Raw genomic sequence first — 18,149 nt, forward strand, 5'->3', positions numbered from 1 at the left:
ACACACGCGAGACAGATGCCTCATATGAGCTCCAACAACAACTTCTCGGATTTCTTCTTCGAATATCGAAAAAAAATACATGCCCAATGAGCACTACAAGTATCGACACTCCATGCTCGCTCTAGTCGAGTACGATTCTACCTACGATCCCTCCTGTTCTGTGGATTCTACCGAACCCACTCGAACACTACTCCTTAGGTCTGTATGTCAGAACTGCATAGCGTATCAAAGCGAACGCGCGAGACAAAAATACGTCAACCTCGTGGCGTTTTTTTTTTATTGACTCTTTCTCTCGATTCAGATTTTGCATTCAGCCAATAAAGAGCTAGAACTGCATTGGATCAACCGAGATCGACATAAAGGATGCATGGCTGGTGCAGTACGATTCGGCCCTGGGGAGCGTCCGAACGAGGTGGAAAATTTTATCGCCAAAATGGCTTTCGTTGGAATCCAAAGCCGCTCGAAGACAAGCCTTATCTCATCAAGCACACCATACGCTTAAACCACAGCGGAATTATTCCGGTGGGACACCCGGTACCAATAAATTCGGTGTTTGACAGGTTAAAGAAAAGTTAATTCCTGTCAACGTCGTTTTTTTTTAAGCGTTCTCTTGAGATGTGTTCTTAACAACGAAAAAAGAAGCAGTCCTAACGTGAGAGGATGAGTGACCCTAGCCGTATTGATAGAGGTAAAATATCCACACGCCAGAGCGGCCTGCCAAGCCGTAACGGTCATAAGGGGCAACGGAGACCTTTTCTTGAGTTCTTGAATGGTTTTCAGCTGCCAATTCTTTGGAAGGTAGATTCGAGCATTTCAGACAGCCCTTGGAACGTAGTTCCGCCCTGAGATCCGACCTTGCTTGCTAAATGGCAAGTGAGCGTGTGGTAAACGATTCCGTCTCCTTCAGAAAACTTGACAACCAAAGGCTGGTTCGGACATGGCCCGGTCTCTTCTAAAAGAACTTTTTACACACGGATCTAGGGTCGTGAAGCGCTGAATACCCTTTTCTCAGAACGAGGCGTTGGTATTGACGTACTTCGGCGGCGTACCTAAAAACTCGGTACGAAAAAAAACGGTTAGCCTGAACGAGGGGGATTTTGACAGCTGTCATAAAAGTCAGCGCAAGTCAAATGCATTCGAAATGTGTGTTGTCGAACCGTTAGAGCGAACACGCACACTATAAATGTCACTTACACAGATTCACATGTCACGGCCTCTTTGCATTTTCAAGCACAGTTTTTGGTCTGAAATTGAGGGAACGTACCTGCCGAATATTTCTTCATCTATTGGGCACAAGTCTATTTTGATTTCAATAGGCTTGTCGACAGTAGTTAGTCCCCGTCTATACTTGAGTTTACCTGGAAAAATTTTGTCTAGAGCAGAGACGTGCTGTATTAAACGACAATAGTATGCCCCCCTGAACGGACAAACTGCCTGATATGCTGTATAGTTTGCTCACTTAACGAGACGTCTAGAGTCGAGTCGGAGAGAAGAAGAATTTGTCGGACGGATCGAGCGGCAAGTTGACGATATCATCTATTTTGTGTTCTATGTGTTTAATGACATTGGAGTTGAGGATGAGCTTGACGACATTGTCGGGGCTGTCAGAAGACTGAGTGACAACGACGATTTCATCTGGTTGAAGAGAATTCTACACACGCGAGACAGATGAATTGTCATCCAGTAAGTAAATGTATGTCAACTGCATTACCACTCGTCTTTCTGATTCGCGTATTTTATTAATGTGTTCATCTGTTTTGAGGTAATAGTAAGGATCGCCTATAGGACATACCATAGGCCCCAGCCTCCTTTTGGGAATGGGAAGCCGGGGTCCGTCTTTTTGTGGCTCTGCGACTGCTGCGGGTGCCCTTTTCGGTACGACCATCGTAGGAGGGCATAAGGGGAATAGGAGAGAACGGTAAAATAGGCGACGGCATAAAGGAAATAGGTAGAGGTGGGGCCGCCTGGTACAGGGGCAACTGAAACTTGCGGTGCCACTCTTAGACGTCCACCAGGAAGCATATCTTTCTCGTTAGATGAGTTCGAGCCTTGGACGACGTCGGAAGCGATAGGTGCATTGTCCATCACACTTTAGTTGAAATATCAAAAAACCATTCCGGAGGTCAAACAATTTGCTTTTTTTTTCGGTTCGGCGAGACGTGTATGGTGTTTGTATTGGAGAGTGCGTAAGGCGACGTGGCATAAAAAATTGAAAAGTTTTTGGTTAGAAAAGTTTATTTAATTGAAGCAATAGGGCGAGATGGCAGGAACTTACGGTCTACAATCGCGTTTTGATTATTTTGAGCATGCCTTGTAGAATAGATTTAATCGTGCTTTCTTGGTAGAGTGGAGATTTGTATGTGACGGACAAGTTCAGCGAGTCTCCGATATGGTAGCTTAGCAATTTGATCGGACTGGATATACTTGGCGATACGTAGGTACAGTTTTCTATGTTAAATCTGGCGTTTCTGAGTTCTGACATTTGGGTGGTGTGCGACAGATATTCTATTTCAAACAGAGGCGCAATGTATTTTTTACGAGTTTGGTCATTAGTGGCGTCATTGACGAGATGCGGAAGGAATTCGATGCTTTTGTAGATGCCATTTTCATTGAGCAGTTGGCTGCAATAGATGGAGTCAATTTCTTTCGAAAGGCGCCAGAGCGGTTTATCGTCAACAGGGATGTTGCTGACGAGGAGGGTGGACAGTTGCGCCGCGATGTGGGCGCTGATGGGAGGTTCAAACAGAGAGCGCAGATTGACGACGCGCGCAAACCGCAACAAGACGGAGCGATGAATAATCTCGTCGGGGATTTGATGCAGTATATTTTTGATGAATAAAGCAGTTAATACGACTTCAAGTGGTAGGTTTTTTTTTTCGACAGGCATCGCAGAGTCTTTGTGTGTCGAGTACAGAAAGGCTGATGTGTACGAATGAAGAGTGACAGGTGGTGAGTGTGCAATCGGCATCTGGTGGTAGTTGGACGAAATGAGAGGTGATCCAGTCTCTGTTTATCCAAGTTTGCAGTCGGTATTGAGCGCGGGTTTTGTAGGACATACACGCGTCGAGTTTTTTTTTGACGGTTTCAGGAAAGAGTTGGTTTGTGTCTTTGAGTACAGGAAAATGATTGGGGGTTGGCACGTTGTGTCCCATGGCCTCATCGTACAGATCTAGCAGATTGACGAGGATGCAATTTAGAGACAGTTCGTCTAGGAGCGCTTGATGTGCGCAGATGAGTAGATCGCTCCCTCCTTCCCACTGGACTAGAGTGAATCGTATGAGACAAGAGCGTTCTGGGAAGTGCGCATTTAGGTGGTGCATGCATTCTTTGTTCCATGCGTTTGGTTCGAATGTTTGCACGGAGTTGAAGGAGAGCGGGATTTCAGGGAGGGGGTTGATGTGGTTGGGCGAGGACTGCTCTATAGATCCTTTCAGTTCTGGGTGGAGGTTTTGGAGCATGTCCAAGGCTTTGTCGAGTACATCGTTTAGGAGGGACAGGCCGAATCGGATGACTCGTACCGAGTTGCTTGGTGATAGGGAGGAAAAAAAAGGGTTATAAGGGTTCTGCTGCACGGACGCACTGTGCGCATCGTATGTACAGTGTGTATTGTGTGTGCCAGGGGGGTTAGGGAGAGAGAGGAATGCATACGTTGGGACGCCATTTTTGTTGGCGGTACGGATGGCGTGTGCGAGTGCGCCGAGGGTTCTCGAGGGCGAGTCTAGTTAAGGGAGGTGGGTGTTGGAAATGGGGGGGGGTGTTGCTGGGTGGGAAAGAGGTGCGTACTTGAGTCGTCTAAGATGTCATGATGCGCTGGGACCCAGATTCTGTTGACGGGGCGCATTGGCATGCGGTGTTTGTGAGGGCATGGGTTTTGAAGGGAGGTAATATGGCGGTTGTTGAGGGTGCGGAAGGGAGGGGTTTGTCGACGCCGAGAGGCAGGTGGCTTGAGGAGAGGTCGTGTGTGGATTTTAGGTGTGTACATGGAAATGGGGAGGGTGGATTGATAGAAAGGGTTTGGATAGAAGAGATATAGAGATTGAGGTTCCGTGGCGTAGTTGGTTATCGTATCACGCTTACACCGTGAAGGTCATCGGTTCGAATCCGGTCGGAATCATTTTTTTTTTAGTCTTGGCCGCCGAGGGCGATTGGTTTGTTGAGGGTTAGTGTTTTTTTGAGTTTGGATAGAGATACAATGGCCAAGGATAAGAGGAACGTCAATACCATGAGGGGGTAGGCGGGGGGTGTGTTTCCACTTGATGAGGTATATTTGGTATCCGTTTGGCGTGGACAAGATGAGGTCGTTTTTCCCGTCGTTGGTGAGGTCAGCTACAACGGGGCGGACGTGAACGGAGGGCTTTGAGTGGAGCGGTTTTACGGCGATGATCTTTCCAGAACGGATGAGCGTGAGTTGGGAGGACGAGATGCATAGGACAGAGGGTCCGATGGGGTGTTGGGTGGAGTAGGTGAGCAGGGTGGGTTGTTCGTTGAGGTGCGTGCGGGGACATCCATTCTATGGTGCCGGAGTGACCGTGAATGGAAAGAACGTCGCCCAGGTTGTTGGATAGGACGATGGATGGGGGGGGGTTTTTGGTTTTGGAGGATGAGGGGGGGGGGAGTAGCTGGAGGGTGGTCTCGAGGTGAATTGAGTCAGCGAGACGTTGAAAAGGGGGGTAAATGGATTCGAGGGTTGTGGAGCCGAGAGTTGAGACGTGGAGAGTTGAGTCTTTGGTAAAGATGACGTCGATTGAGTTGTCGCAGTTGATGTCGGCGTAGGTTTTAAAGGGTGCTAGAGGGAGTTCTAGGAGGGCGATGCCGGTGTAGAGATGGATGACAGTTATGCCGTTTGAGTGTGAGTACAAGATTACATTTTTTTTTGTGGAGACAGAGAGTTCGAAGTTGGCAGTTTTTAGTTGGGTGTCGAGGGATGAATACCAGTGGTGAGGCAGAGCGCATTTGACGAGGCAGTCTTTGAAGTGTCTCCAGTTGAGGTTGGTTGGTTGGTAGGTGTCGATGAGTTGGTTTAGAGGGGATTTTTGTGGGGTTTTGGCATGTTTGCGGAATTGGTGGAGGTGTGGCATGTCTTCTTTGTTGTGGTCGATGTGGTGGTACCACCTCATTTCGCCTTCTTGGAGGTCGAAGGCGTAGATGAGTTTGTAGTGTTGGTTGGTGCGTTTGTTTTCTTTGAATTCGAGAGCGATGTAGACTTCTCCGTCGTCCTGAGGGCTGATGGGAGTGGGGTCGGTGGTGATTTTTTTGCTTACGAGAGTCATTGAGTCGACAGAGTTAGGGAGGTTTGGCACGGTTCTGCTCCAGAGTTTTTCGAAGGTGGGGAGGGAGAAGCAGGTTAGTTGGTATTGTTTGGTGAGAATGACGAGGGCCGATTTGGATTCGAGTTGTTGTACGGCCATCATGAGGGCGCAGGAGGGGAGTGGTCGTTCTCTGGTGATTTTGACGGCCCTGGTGGATTGGTTCCAGCTAGTTTCGACGAGTTTGTTGGAGAGGGAGAAGATGACGCTGACTGAGGAGGGGGGGGTGTGAGAGATGGAGGGGGGTAGGGGCGGGGTGAGGGGGGGGGGGGCGAGGGCGTACCGCGTTTGTCGTTGGAGTAGACGACGGGTTCGATGCTGAGAGAGTGGGTGGTTAGAGGTGAGAGAGTGAGTGGTTGTTTTGTGTGTATGTGTGTGCGGTGGTTACGCACGATTGACAGGGTGAGTCGTGGTGGGTGGGGTCTGAGAGGGAGAGGAGGTCCCAGTCGTAGGATGCCTGCCACTTAATGGAGAGGAGGTAGGCGAGGCAGGAGAGGGAGAGCACGAGGAGTTCTCGAGAGTGGAGGGTCATGGGGGAGAGAATGGAATGGTGGTGGGGGGGGGGGGGGTTAACGGATAAGTTTTTTATTTTTTTTTTTTTTTTGTTCAGACGTCATCGAATGGGGAGGTGCAGTCGCGCCAGGGTTGGCTGTCTAGTTTTTGTCGGGATTCTTGGTTGAAGAGGGTGAGGAAGTTGGAGAAGGAGGGCCAGTCGTTGCGAGTGTCTTGGGAGTGTGGGGGGGGGAGAGGGGGGAGGGGGAGCCGGGTTTGGGGAGGACGGGTTTGGAGAGGAGTTGGAGGTTGGTGGGGGAGAGGGAGGGGTGGGGAGAGGGGGGTGGGGAGGAGGGGCGGGGGGGTTCGTCGAAGTTGAGTTCGGAGAGGAGGTCGAGTGTGGAGACGTGGGGTTTTAGGGAGGGGGGGGAGGAGGAGGTGCTGGGGGGGGGGGGTGGGTTGAGAGGGGAGGGGGGATTTGGAGGGGAGGGGGGATTTGGAGAGGGAGGAGAGGGAGTTGGATTTGGAGATGAGGGCGAGTTGTGCTTTGTGGAGGGAGTCGAGGTTGAGTTTGGATTTGAGGGAGGTGGGGAAGTGGTTGGAGGTGGTGCGTTGGAGGGGGGAGGGGGAGGGTTGGAGTTGGATCCAGGAGGGGTCGTGGGTGAGGTGGTAGGGGAATTGGAATGGGGGGTGGGAGAGGGCGGGGTAGGAGTTGGAGATGTGTTGGATGAGGTCGGATCTGGACTGACGGGGGCGAGTGGAGGGGTGGGGGGGAGAGGGTTTTGTAGAGGACGAGGCAGGCGTGGTGGAGGAGGGGGGTAGAGGGAGCGGCCGTCGACGAGTGAGTCGTGTGTGAGGATGGTGGGGAGGGGTGGACAGTCGTTGGATTTGTAGACGCCTAGTTGGAAGACTTTGTGGGGTCTGGGGAGGAGGGTGATGACGAGTTTGAGTTGGGAGTGGTCGAGGTTGGGTTGGTAGTTGGGGGAGGATTCGATCCAGACGACTTTGACGTGGTAGGTGGTGGAGTCGAGGTTGTCGGGGTCGACGGCGTAGACGATTTCGAAGGAGGTGGTGGAGTAGGTGCGGATGGCGTGGGAGGGGGAGCCGGTGCCGAGGAGGCAGACGAAGGAGTGGTAGAGGGAGGAGGTGTTGAGTGGGGAGAGGTTTTGGACGACGCAGGGGATGGAGGGGATGGATTTGGTTTGGTCGAGGAGTTGGAGGTCTTGTTGGAGTTGCGGGGAGTAGTGGAGGACGGTGGGGTGGGAGTGGGGGGGGGGGAGGAGGTGGAGGTGGAGGAGGAGGTTGCGGATGAGGTGGGTGGAGGAGTCGGAGGGGGTGTTAGAGGAGACGAGGTTGCGTTTGGTGGGTTTGCGGTAGAAGGTGTTGGAGGGGGAGTCGGAGGGGGGGGGGAGGTGGGGGGAGGATTGGAGGAAGGAGAGGAAGGCTGAGGGGGGGGAGGGTTGGGGAGGGGGGGGGAGGAGAGGGGGGGGGGAGGTGGGGAGTGGTAGGAGGAGGTGAGGGAGGGGGAGAGGGGGGGGAGGTGGGTGGAGTTGGGGAGGGGGGGTTTGAGGGAGAGGAGGGGGGGTTTGAGGGAGTGTTTGAAGGGTGGGTGTTGGAGGGTCCAGGAGTGGGAGCCGATGGAGTCGCGGATGACGAGTTGGAGGGTGGAGTCGCGTTGGTGGAGGTGGAGGATTTGTTTGGAGTTGTTGGTGAGGAAGAGGTGGGAGTGGGGGGGGGAGGAGGGGTCGGGGAGGGGGGGGAGGGAGGAGGGGGGGGAGGGGGAGAAGGGGGAGAGGGAGAGGAGGGAGTAGAGGGTGTCTTCGGCGGCGAGTTTGACGTGAGTGGATCCGTGGCTGGGGGAGTGGTTGAGGAGGGAGATGAGGTGGGAGGGGGACTTGGAGGTGTTGGTGGAGTAGACGTCGGTGAGGACGCGTCCGAGGAGTCCGAGTTCTATGACGTTGAAGATGTATTTGGCGAGTCGGCGGTTGTGGAGGAAGGTGTTGGGCCAGTTGAGGAGCCAGGTGGTGAGGGTGTGGAAGAGGAGGTCGATGAGGGGTTCGTTGAGGGAGTGGTTTTTGCCGACGGTGATGGAGAGTTGGATGTGGTCGCAGAGGAAGGAGAGGAGGGTTTCGGGGAAGGAGTGGTCGAGGGAGTGGAGTTGGGCGGAGAAGTAGCTGAGGTAGAGGAAGGAGGAGACGACGTGGAGGGAGAGGGAGGGGTCGCGGGCGGATTCCATGAGGGAGAGGAGGAGGGAGAGGGTGAGTTCCGGGGGTGGTGGGTGGGGGGAGGTGATGGAGGAGAGGAGGAGGCAGGAGCTGGAGATGGCGTGGATGCGGACGTCGGTGGGGTAGGAGTTGGATTTTAGGATGTGGGAGTGGATTTTGAAGAGTTTGAGTTGGTAGTCATGGGGGGGGAGTTTGAGGATGTTGGTGACGTCGGAGAGGGAGGAGGTGGTGTAGAGGTCGAGGAGGGAGACGAGTGATTGGAGGAGGGAGAGGGGGGTTTTGCAGGCGTCGGGGTGGTTGGGGAGGAGTTCGGAGAGGAGGAGTCGTTCGAGTTCGGAGAGGAGTTGCGGGAGGAGGGAGACGCAGCCGGGGAGGCCTTGGAAGATGATGTGGCGGACGTGGTAGACGAAGCAGTCGTGGACGAGGACGCTTTCGGAGTTGAGGACGGTGTGGATGGCGAGGTAGAGGTGAAGAGGAGGGAGGTGGGAGTGGAGCATTGACAGCAGCCGAAGAGGGTGAGGAGGCACTCGAGGGAGTAGGAGAGGCACTTGAAGTCTTGGGAGGTGTAGCACTCTCTGAGGAGCCAGATGAGGAGGTTTTGGAAGAGGGAGATTTCTTCGTCTTGGTGGTAGAGTTTTAGGTTTAGGTTGAGTTTGGAGATGTGGTGGACGACGTGTTTGACTTCGGCCCAGAGGTGCGCGGAGAGTTGGTGGGTGAATTGGGTGGTGTCGAAGAGTCTGAACATTTTGAGCCATTTTCGCTCGAGGGTTTTGCGGTCCCAGGTGGAGAGGCCGAGGTTGTTGTGGGCGATGTGTTTTGTCTGGGAGGGGTCGGAGGGGAGGTCGACGAGGATGGTGAGGAGGTTGATGAGGATGGTTTTGTACTGCTGGAAGCTGGGTTGGGAGAGGAGGTTTTTGGAGTTGGGGCCGTCGAAGAGTTTGGCGAAGTCGGAGAGTTCGTCGGGGAGTCGGATCCATATTTGGTAGAAGGTGTTGAGGAGTTTGGAGAGGATTTTGTTGACTTGGCTGGTCATGGTGCCGAAGGTGGTGGACCTGGACTGGGAGACGAATTGGTTGATGGCGTCGATGATGGCGTGAAGGACGGCGTTCCAGACGGAGTTGACGGTGGGCATGACTTCGTCGGCGAAGGTGAGGTAGCAGTCGCAGACGGCGTCGACGAGGGAGGAGAATTCTTCGAGGTACTTGGAGGTGAGGGACATTTTGAAGATGGAGAAGGTGGAGCGGATGGCGCGGACTTGGCACTGGGGGGGGGCGCGTTGGCGCTGTTTGTAGTCGGAGATGAGGCAGGAGTGGAAGAACTCGATGGTGTTGCGGATGTCGCTGCAGTAGCAGAGTTCGAGGGAGCAGGTGCGGAGGGCGAGTTCGTAGAAGAAGGAGTAGTAGGCGTCGTCGTTGAGGAGGGAGAGGAAGGTTTGGGAGTGTCGCCAGGAGTGGAGTCGGCGGATGAGGGTGAGGTGAAGGGAGAGGGGGAGGGGGGGCTTTTCGAGTCCGGGGGTGTCGAGTTCGCTGGACTTGTTGAAGAGGTCAGGGTAGAAGATGGAGAGGTAGGAGGAGGCGAGGGTTTTGAACCAGAAGTTGTAGACGTTGGCGTTGGTTTTGGTGGAGATGTGGTAGAGGAACCAGTCGTAGAGGTCTACGGATTCGGATTCGGTGGGCTCGCCGAGGCGCGGGGTGAGGGTGTATTTGAGGTCGGTGGTGGCGGGGACCTCGGCGTGGCTGGGGATGTAGAGTTTGCCCTTGAAGACGGCGAGGTTGATGGAGCATTTGAACAGTTGGAGGGCTTCGCCGAGTTCTTCCCCGCCGAGGAAGAGAAGGGCTTCGATGAGTTTGACGAGGCCGTAGAAGGCTTGGACGCGGACTTCCGGGCGGTTTTCGATGGCGAGGCCCTTGGAGAGGACGGAGACTGGGGGGGCGGTTAGCGAGGGGGGAGAGTGGGGGAGAGTGGGGGGGGGTGTTGCGTACTGATTTCTCCGAATTGGTATATGCTGTCGTATCTCTTGACGATGTGGTCCATGATGAGATTGAGGAGTTTGTAGATGTCGAGGGCTTCTTGGAAGTGGGCGGGTTTCATTTTTTCGCTCTCTGAGTGGGGCGTGAGAGGGGGGTTTTGGCGGGGCGTTTGGGGGGGGGCTAGCGCGTACCTTTGACGGCCTGAAGGGCTTTCACGCTCTCGGAGATGCAGGTGACGATTTCTTGGGTGTAGACGTTGGTGATGGCGATGAGGAGGGCGTTATCTGGGGGAGGGGGGGTGAGATTGGTATTTGGGCGAGGTGGGGGGTTGGGGCACGAGCATTACCTATAGATTTGAGATACCTCCATTTTTTGAGGGGGTTTTTCTGAGACTGAAGCTTTTTTATGGCGTGTTTTTGTCGCTCCTCGATAGATTGGTTGCCGGACTGCATGGCGGTGGATTTCCAATGGGTGGCTTAATTTTCCGGGTCTTGTGCGTTATAGAGCGTTTTTTATTTACATTTTTGTTTTGTTTTTTTTATTAATAATTTTTTTTTTTTTTTTTTGTCTCGGAAGGCACAGCGGCGTGGGCCGCAGAGTTTTGGGAGCAGTTTTGCGCTAGAGATCGGAGGCGCAGTCGCGGTTTTCGGAAGCACGTTGCGGACATGGACGCAGAAGAGAGGAGCGAATGGTCGTCGCGGAGCGGCGGAGAGGAGGAGGAGGAGGAGGAGAGCGGCAGCGCGACAGAGGCGGTTTCGCAGTCGGGGGAGGAGAGCGGCGAGGAGTGCCTGAACACGGGCGCGGTGTTGGACGAGTTGGGGGTGGCGAGGAGGAGGCGCCGGGTGCGCGAGGAGGCGTTGAGGAAGAGTGGTGGTTGGCCGTCGTCGGAGAAGAGGGTCGGTTGTCCCGAGTGCGCGTTGGCGCGAGTTGAGGTGGGTTTGCAGAGGAGGAGTGGCCGCGGCAGGAGGGGGATATGGGTGTGGTTGGTGGTGGCGTGCTTGGCGCTTTGGGGCGCGTGGCCGCGGGCCGGGGGCGATCGGTGCGCGCTGAGGTGCGACGAGAGTCGGGCCGACGCAGCGGTGATAGACGCGGTGAGGGAGGTCAAGTCGGAGATGGTGTACAGGACGTCGTCGAGGCCGCTGGCGATTCGGTTGGTGGCGGAGGACGCCGAGTTGCTGGAGTTGGTGGTGGAGTGGATCGCGTCGGTTCAGAGCAAGCGGCCGATTTTCGTGAGGGGAGATTGGGGCCAGTCGAGGTTGAGCGACGTCCTGCTGAGCCAGCAGGGCGGGAGGACGGAGTTTCCCTGCTTCGACGAGATAGTGGTGGTGGACCTGCGCGAGGGGTTCGACGCGGGGTCGAGAGACTGGATCGAGTCGGCGATTGACGACACGAACCCGCTGCTGCACGCGGGATTTGGCGGAGAGAAGGTGTCGACGGACAACTGGCTGGTGGTGTTCAAGGAGCTGTCGCCGTCGGCGGCGGCGGCGGCGCAGGGGTGCGCGCAGAGTTGGGGGAGTCGGTTCTGCCAGCGGATTCGGAAGACCGTGCTGGTCGGGGGCGGCTCGCCGCGCGGGGCGAGGTGACGGGCGGGGGTCGCTTAGGGGAGGTTCGAGACGTGGTTGGTGATCTCTTTTTCTTGGTACTTCCAGTAGGTGCAGTTTATCAGCTCGTGGAAGGAGGGCGGCGCCTTGACCGACTTGTGCGCGGGTTGCCGATAGCAGAGGACGTAGTAAATCCTGGACAGGTACGCGTACGCGGAGCCGAACTTCTGCGCCGAGAGTCGTTGGAAGATGGAGTAGAGTTGCGCGTAGCTGTCGGATTCGACGAAGTAGTGATGGATGACCTTGGCGACGCCGAGCGACTTGTCCGCGAGGTCCGCGCGCGCGTGGTAGAAGTGGTGGTGCCAGTTGGATTTGGGCCGCTTTTTCCTGAGGGGCACGAGCAGCGCGTAGATGCACTCGAACATGTTCTGCATCAGCACCATGTTGTGCATGGTCTTGAGGCCGTGAAAGTAGAGGCCTAGGCAGTTCTTCTCGTAGAGCTGCTGCGCGCAAGGGTGGTGGTGCACGAGGAGCGAATGGAAGCAGCGCCAGGCCTCGAGATTAAGTCTCTGCGGGGGACTGTTGCAGAGGCGCGAGAGCGCCTTGTGGAACCGATCGTCCGACGAGACGAGCTGCAGAAACGACGGAACTCTGAACATGTACTGAACGCACCGCAGGAGCTGCGCCTTGCAGTCGTCGGCGATCGGGGAGCGAACGTCCCTCCTCGTCGAGTTCAAGAAGGAGACGAGCTGCGAGAGCTCCGCGCGCGACACCTTGAGCGCGCACAGGCCATCCCTGCCCTCCTCCTCGGAGGACTCATGGCACGGCGACGCGAGCCGCACCGAAAACTTCAGCAGCAGCTTCAGCAGCCTCGCGCGAAGGAGCGTCGCCGCGTCGAGGCACTCGGCGCTGCCGACAACCCCCTGGAACACCTCGGACAGCGTCGAAGACGAGAGCAAGAACAGCACGGGCACCGGGTACAGGCAACTGTCGGACGAGCGGTGAATGCTCATCCTGACCTTGATGTCCCTGTACACGACGGGACTCCTCATCGCCGCCTTGATGACCCCCAGCAAGAACTCCAGGTACGGAATCGGCGCGTGACTCCGCACCAGGAACAGCGACCGAAAGGCACCGTCGCGACTCCCGCCCTCTCCCCGGTACTCGATCGACTCCATGCAGTAGTCGACGAACCTCGCGTCGGACGCCACCAACACCGCGCCAATCGACCGGAACGCAAATTGCGCGTGCGAGCGCCTGCTCGCTGCCAACCTCATCATGCCCCTCTCGAGGACCGATTTGGGCGGCGCGAACAGCGCGTTGCGCAGCCTGGCGTTCTCGTGCGCCTGGCGAAGAACGCGAGTCGTCAAAAACAAAAACAAAAGCGCCACGCTCCTAGCACCGCAAGCCATGCCCTCGAACAACCCCCACAAAAACTCCCTGCTGTAGGACCGCAACCCCCCCCTCGCCGACTGCGGAATGCCCGTCGACGGCATCTTTCTCACCCGCGTCGCCCTGTCTATCGGCAGGTACACGCCGTGCTCGCACAAGTCAACGTAGTACGACACCAAGACCTGCTCAACCGCGCCCCTGTGCACCTCTCCAATCAGCCTGCACGCCAACTCCATCACCTCCGCGCGGTACGGAAAGAGGTCGATCGCCACCGGCTGGAAGTACGTCAGCGCGTAGGCCACCATCGACAACATCTCCAACTCCCCCCCGTCCGCGAGGTCGCGCACGAACTCCCCCACGAACCTCCTGTTCGACACCGCGCAAAAAAAGTAAGCCACCTTCGCGTGGAGCAACTCGCTGTGGCTGCACTTGAAGAAATCCAACAACCGACGCAAATCGCCGCCGCAAAGGCACGACGAAATCAACGTGTATATCTCGATGCACCTGTTCCCCTCCGCGTCCACGCTCGCGTTCAAAATGTTCATGAACTCGTCCAACTTCAGCCCGCTTCGAAACACGCTCAGCACCCTCTCGTAGTTCAAGTTCTTCTGGTTCTTCGACAAGAACGAAAAAATCTCCAAGTACTCGGGGTTCACCGACGCGTCCACCCTCCCGTGCGGCGCGATCGGCAGCGGCACCAGCAGCGCGTGCAGCATCTGCATCTCTCCGCACAGGCGATTCTGGTAATCCGCATCGCTCACGAGCGTCCTGTAATTAATCGGCGAAAAAATCCTCGAGCGCACCCACTTCGCGAAACCCTCCGGACCCGCGCACCCCTCGCCCATCTTCGCCCTCCTCCAGTCCTCGGACGACCTCGTAAACGCGCCGTAAAACGCGGTCCTCAACAAGGGCGCCGGCAACTCGCCCAACACCTGCGGGCTGTACGCACCGTGCGCCGCCCTGTTCGACACGCCATTCGCTATCAACCCCGACAACGCCGAGTCGAACTGGCTCCTCATCGTCTGCGTCACGCTCACAAACGACGGAGCCCTCCTCGACACCCCCCCCCCCGTACTCCGCGTACCCCAACGGCCTCTCGAGGAGACCCGCGTCCACCTCCGCGTCGAAAAAACGCCACCTCCATCGGATTCGACCAACAACTCACCGGATCGCTCAGCACGCGATCCTCCGCCTCCCCCTCCTCTTGCGTCGACCGCGACGCGTAAGGCGAGGCAATCACCAACACGTCCGCTATCTCCAACGCGTGCGGAGGAAGGTCCCTCTGGCCCTGCACCACCGACGCCCACCTCCTCATCGCGTCCTCATACGACTTGTACGTGCCAAAGTCCTCCGGATTCGGCTCCATCGGCACGAACGTCGCGCCCCACAATCGAGAACGCCACCCCGCGTCCCTCGACCCCGACGAACTCCCCCTCTTCTCCGACCTCTTCCACACCGCAACCTCTCTCCGGCCCTCCGCGCTCCCCGCCTCCGGCCTCTCCTCCGCCTTCTTATCGCCACCCCTCTGCCGCGCGGTCTGCGTGAACGCAAGCCCGTCAGTCACCGCAACCCCCTCTCCCACAAAAAAAAAACCCCCACATCCGTCGTACCAACAACCCCGCCGTCTCCCTAAATTCTGCATCACCTCACCCCGCGTCAGTCCCCGGCACCACACGCTCCACCACCCCACCCAGACACCCCCCACAGCACACACACATACACGCATACATCATGCATACATACGCCACACACACACCCACCCCCAACTCACATACTCTCTCCGCCTGCGACGGGCTCTGTACCTCCCAAAGCCAGAAACCTCGGACGACTGTAGTACCGGCTCACCGGCACCGGCAGCTTCACCCTCAGGCCCGACAACTTGTTCTCTATGCCCGCCTTCCAACTCATCAGCGCCTGCTCGTATCCAAAGTACTTCTTGAAGCTCATCGGATCCGGCCTCGGATTGCTTCTGATGTACTTCACGACGTCTTGTATCTCGTCTATGTAGCTCGAGATGTCTCTGGTCCTCGAAAAGTTCTGGGACTCTGTGATCAGCCTGTACCACCTGTTCCACCACCGGCCGTCCTGGTCCAAGTAAAACGGACACTCCGCGTATCGAACGTCAAACTTCTTCGCTTTTGGCATCGACGCCTTCGCGTCGCCCGCTGGGAAGGGCCCTCCGCTTTTTCCTTGCGGCGGCGTATTCCTTTCCGTCTCGCTCGTCTGCCTCGTCCCTTTGTTCAGCATCGAGCCTCTATGGTCGGCTCAGACAACCAAGTTGAAGAACCAAAGATACGCTACAACTGATAAAAATCTCTCGCTAGATCAGGAAAAAAAAAAAAAAGAAAAACAGTTTTTCTTGGTCGCTTTTGACAACAACAACCTGCACCCTCGAAGCCATGTAACGAGACCCCGCACCCCTCGCTCAGACCAGCCCCCATTGCGCTTCTCAGCAAAACAGCGGCATCCGCCGCTCTCTCCGCGCCGCTCGCCGCCCCCCGCGCTCCGTGGCCAGATTCCGTCCGCGCTCGATGTGAGCGAAGAGACCCCAAAGCGCCCTCCGAAGCCTTTTTTTTTTTTTTACGCAAAATCGGTACAAAGCTTTTTTACGCGCGATTGACATCACAAAATGAACGGTGCCCCACTAGGTACCGCCGAACCCGAGCTCTTTGACAAAGAGGTTCAATGGAGCCAACTGGGTTTGGATCCGCGCATTGAACGCGCCGTCAAAAAAATCGGCTGGTCAAGCCCGACTCTCGTGCAGAGCAAGTCCATTTCATTTGCTCTGCAAGGTATGTGTGTAACTGCCCCTCTCTGGCCCCACGAGGGCTTCCCCGACCCCAAGGAAGACTCCTCTCTCGATCAACCTAATTTTTTTTTCCCGTTCTTTTCAAGTTTAGGAAAAGACGTCTTGGCAAAGGCTCGCACGGGTTCCGGCAAGACGGCCGCCTACCTGATCCCAATCATCCAGAATATTATCTCGCTTAAAGAGGTATGCACTTCATTTCTCTTTTTTTCCCCTTGCTCAAGGTCGGTCGCATTCGCCGCGTAGCCAAAGGACATGCTGACCCGTTCCTCTCTTCCGCCACGAAGAGCCCAAATCCAGAAGTCTGCATTCGATCGCTCGTACTGGTCCCGACTCGCGAGTTGTGTCAGCAAGTGAGCGAAGTCGTCGGTGTCTTGACCCGCTATTGCCGCCACTTGGTGAAATGTATCTACCTAGCGTCGGACTTGGCCGTCGAGGCTCAAAAAATCAGAATCAACAGTTCTCCGGACATCGTCATCGCGACTCCCGGAAGACTGGTACAACATCTAGAGCAAGATGTACGCAAAGGGAAGAAAAAAAAAAATTTTTTTGTAGCTCGCTCTTCAGCTGTCGCGGCTTCTCTGAACGGGGCGAGAGATGCTGACATTCTTTTACCCAGAACATCGACTTGAGAAACCTGAAATACGTCGTGGTGGACGAGGCGGATTTGGTCCTGGCCTACGGGTACAAACAAGACATTGAGCGAATCAGTCAGTCTGTACCCAAAATCTGTCAGGGGTTTTTGGCGTCTGCTACTCTGTCTTCCGAGGCCAGTGCATTGATGAATCTCATTCTTCACAACCCGGTCGTGTTGAAGTTGACTGAGTGCGTTGACAGCACAGGCCATCTTGTACAGTATTTTATAGCTTCGGACAGCCTCAAGCGGTACTTCGAACTCTACGTGATGTTGAAGTTGAATATGGTTTCTGGGAAGACGTTGATTTTCGTCAATTCGATTAAGGAGTGCTATCGGTTGAAGGTTTTTTTGCGCCGCCTGAGTTTTAGAGTGGCTGCCTTGAGCAGCGACTTGCCCGTCAACTCTCGCTACAGCATGATTCAGCAATTCAACCAAGGAAAGTTCGATTTGCTGATTGCGACAGACGAGATCAACGTCGGACTTGACAGCGAAGAAGCGTCGGACGGCCGCGAGGCGTCAACAAATCGGGAGTCGGACGAACCGACGGGTGCTTCGGGCCCTCAGGAGATCTCGGCACTGGACGGTTTTGACCGCGAGTGCTCCGAGATTCACGCTCGACCTGACGATGAGCGACGCGCCCAATTTGACTCGGGGGATGGTTGCCAAGGTTCCGAAGACGATGGGCGGCAGCTCGAGGAATGCTCTGTTGAAAGCGACCACGCACGTCGGGCTGTAGGCGCGGGTGAATCCGCCGAGCTGTCGGAGCAGTTTTGCACCAGCTACAAAGACGCCCTCGACACCTTATCGATGATCGAAGAGAAGGGTCGAAACATTTCAGAGTCGTCTTTGAAGTTAGTCAAGGAGAAGCTCGATTGCATTCAAGACAGGCGTATGAAATTTCCTCAATCTGAGCTACCCTATGTTAGGGCGGATGCCGAATACGGTGTTTCTCGCGGTATTGACTTTAAGTCGGTGAGCAACGTGATCAACTTTGATTTTCCCGCATCTGTCAAGTCGTACGTTCATCGAGTTGGCCGCACTGCGCGCGGGAAGCTCGAGGGCGTTGCTATTTCTTTTTACACGCCTGAGGATCAAGAGATTTGTTCTCTGGTTGCGAAGCACCAATCCGAGCACGGGTCGCCCGTCCACTCTTATTCTGTAAATTCTGGTCTCGTGGAGAGTTTCCGCTATCGCGTTGAGCCCATTGTCCAGGGTCTTACGAGGAGTGTGATTAGGAATGCTCGGTTCAAAGAGCTTAAGCGCGAGATTTTGAACAACGAGAAGTTGGCATCTTATTTCAAGGAGCATCCTCAAGATCTGCAAGCATTATGTCATGTCAACTCAAAGAAGCGCGCCCGAAAGAACACCCTGCACTTCATCCCGGATTACCTGCTTCCAAAAGAGCAGGTGAAGAGTTTATCGCCCGTCGTAGTTTTGAACCGTCCCAAGCAGGCGGTGGCCGTTCCGAAGCGCAAGAAGAAGTTCCAAGATCCGTTGGTGTCGTTCAAGTACAAGAAGAAGGCGTCCAAGTGCGACCTTGGCGGCGGCGCCAGAAAGGCGCCGTCCAAGGAGAGGAAGAGGTTGAGCGCGTTGTTCGGCGAGTGAGCGTCTCGAGGGCGGCGCCCGAGGGGGGGAGTGCGGGTGATGCAGGAAAGTTGTTGTATAATGTGGTTTGAATTTGGAATATTATATATATTATATATACATAATATGTATGGTTTTTTTGAATTGTTGGATGTGTTGCGCAAGTTTTTTGTATACAGGGTGGTGGTGGTGTGTG

General features: G+C 55.5%; 3 protein-coding genes and 1 non-coding gene across 4 annotated transcripts; 2 read left to right on the forward strand and 2 right to left on the reverse strand.

The window, feature by feature from the left end:
- Positions 1–4,040: 4,040 nt before the first annotated feature.
- Positions 4,041–4,114, forward strand: Trnav-uac (transfer RNA valine (anticodon UAC)). The gene has a single exon. It is a non-coding gene; the product is annotated as a tRNA-Val (tRNA).
- Positions 4,115–6,268: 2,154 nt separating this feature from the next.
- LOC126304669 (rho GTPase-activating protein gacQ-like) lies at positions 6,269–7,186 on the reverse strand (the record flags this gene model as incomplete). Its single annotated transcript, XM_049991840.1, has 1 exon — positions 6,269–7,186. A coding segment is annotated over one exon (918 nt), but the record flags the coding sequence as incomplete, so codon positions are not given.
- A 465-nt stretch (positions 7,187–7,651) lies between these two features.
- On the reverse strand, positions 7,652–9,052 carry LOC126304722 (putative protein TPRXL; the record flags this gene model as incomplete). The annotated part of the gene is made up of 2 exons (XM_049991898.1): positions 7,652–8,159; positions 8,675–9,052. Coding segments are annotated over 2 exons (789 nt in total), but the record flags the coding sequence as incomplete, so codon positions are not given.
- A 6,213-nt stretch (positions 9,053–15,265) lies between these two features.
- On the forward strand, positions 15,266–18,091 carry LOC126304670 (uncharacterized). Its single transcript, XM_049991841.1, has 4 exons — positions 15,266–15,718; positions 15,827–15,918; positions 16,020–16,250; positions 16,352–18,091. Exons 1-4 carry the CDS (start codon positions 15,556–15,558, stop codon positions 17,972–17,974), a joined length of 2,109 nt encoding a protein of 702 aa, XP_049847798.1. The 5' UTR covers positions 15,266–15,555; the 3' UTR covers positions 17,975–18,091.
- Positions 18,092–18,149: the final 58 nt, after the last annotated feature.

The sequence above is a fragment of the Schistocerca gregaria genome, unplaced genomic scaffold, assembly GCF_023897955.1.
Source record: "Schistocerca gregaria isolate iqSchGreg1 unplaced genomic scaffold, iqSchGreg1.2 ptg000182l, whole genome shotgun sequence".
NCBI lineage: Eukaryota > Metazoa > Arthropoda > Insecta > Orthoptera > Acrididae > Schistocerca > Schistocerca gregaria.

Bases quoted from the DNA above. Each gene is read 5' to 3' on its own strand.
- LOC126304670 (XM_049991841.1), top strand. From the start codon at position 15,556: ATGAACGGTGCCCCACTAGGTACCGCCGAACCCGAGCTCTTTGACAAA. The intron at 15,719-15,826 runs GTATGTGTGTAA...TTTCAAGTTTAG, and splicing joins CATTTCATTTGCTCTGCAAG to GAAAAGACGTCTTGGCAAAG. The intron at 15,919-16,019 runs GTATGCACTTCA...TCCGCCACGAAG, and splicing joins ATATTATCTCGCTTAAAGAG to AGCCCAAATCCAGAAGTCTG.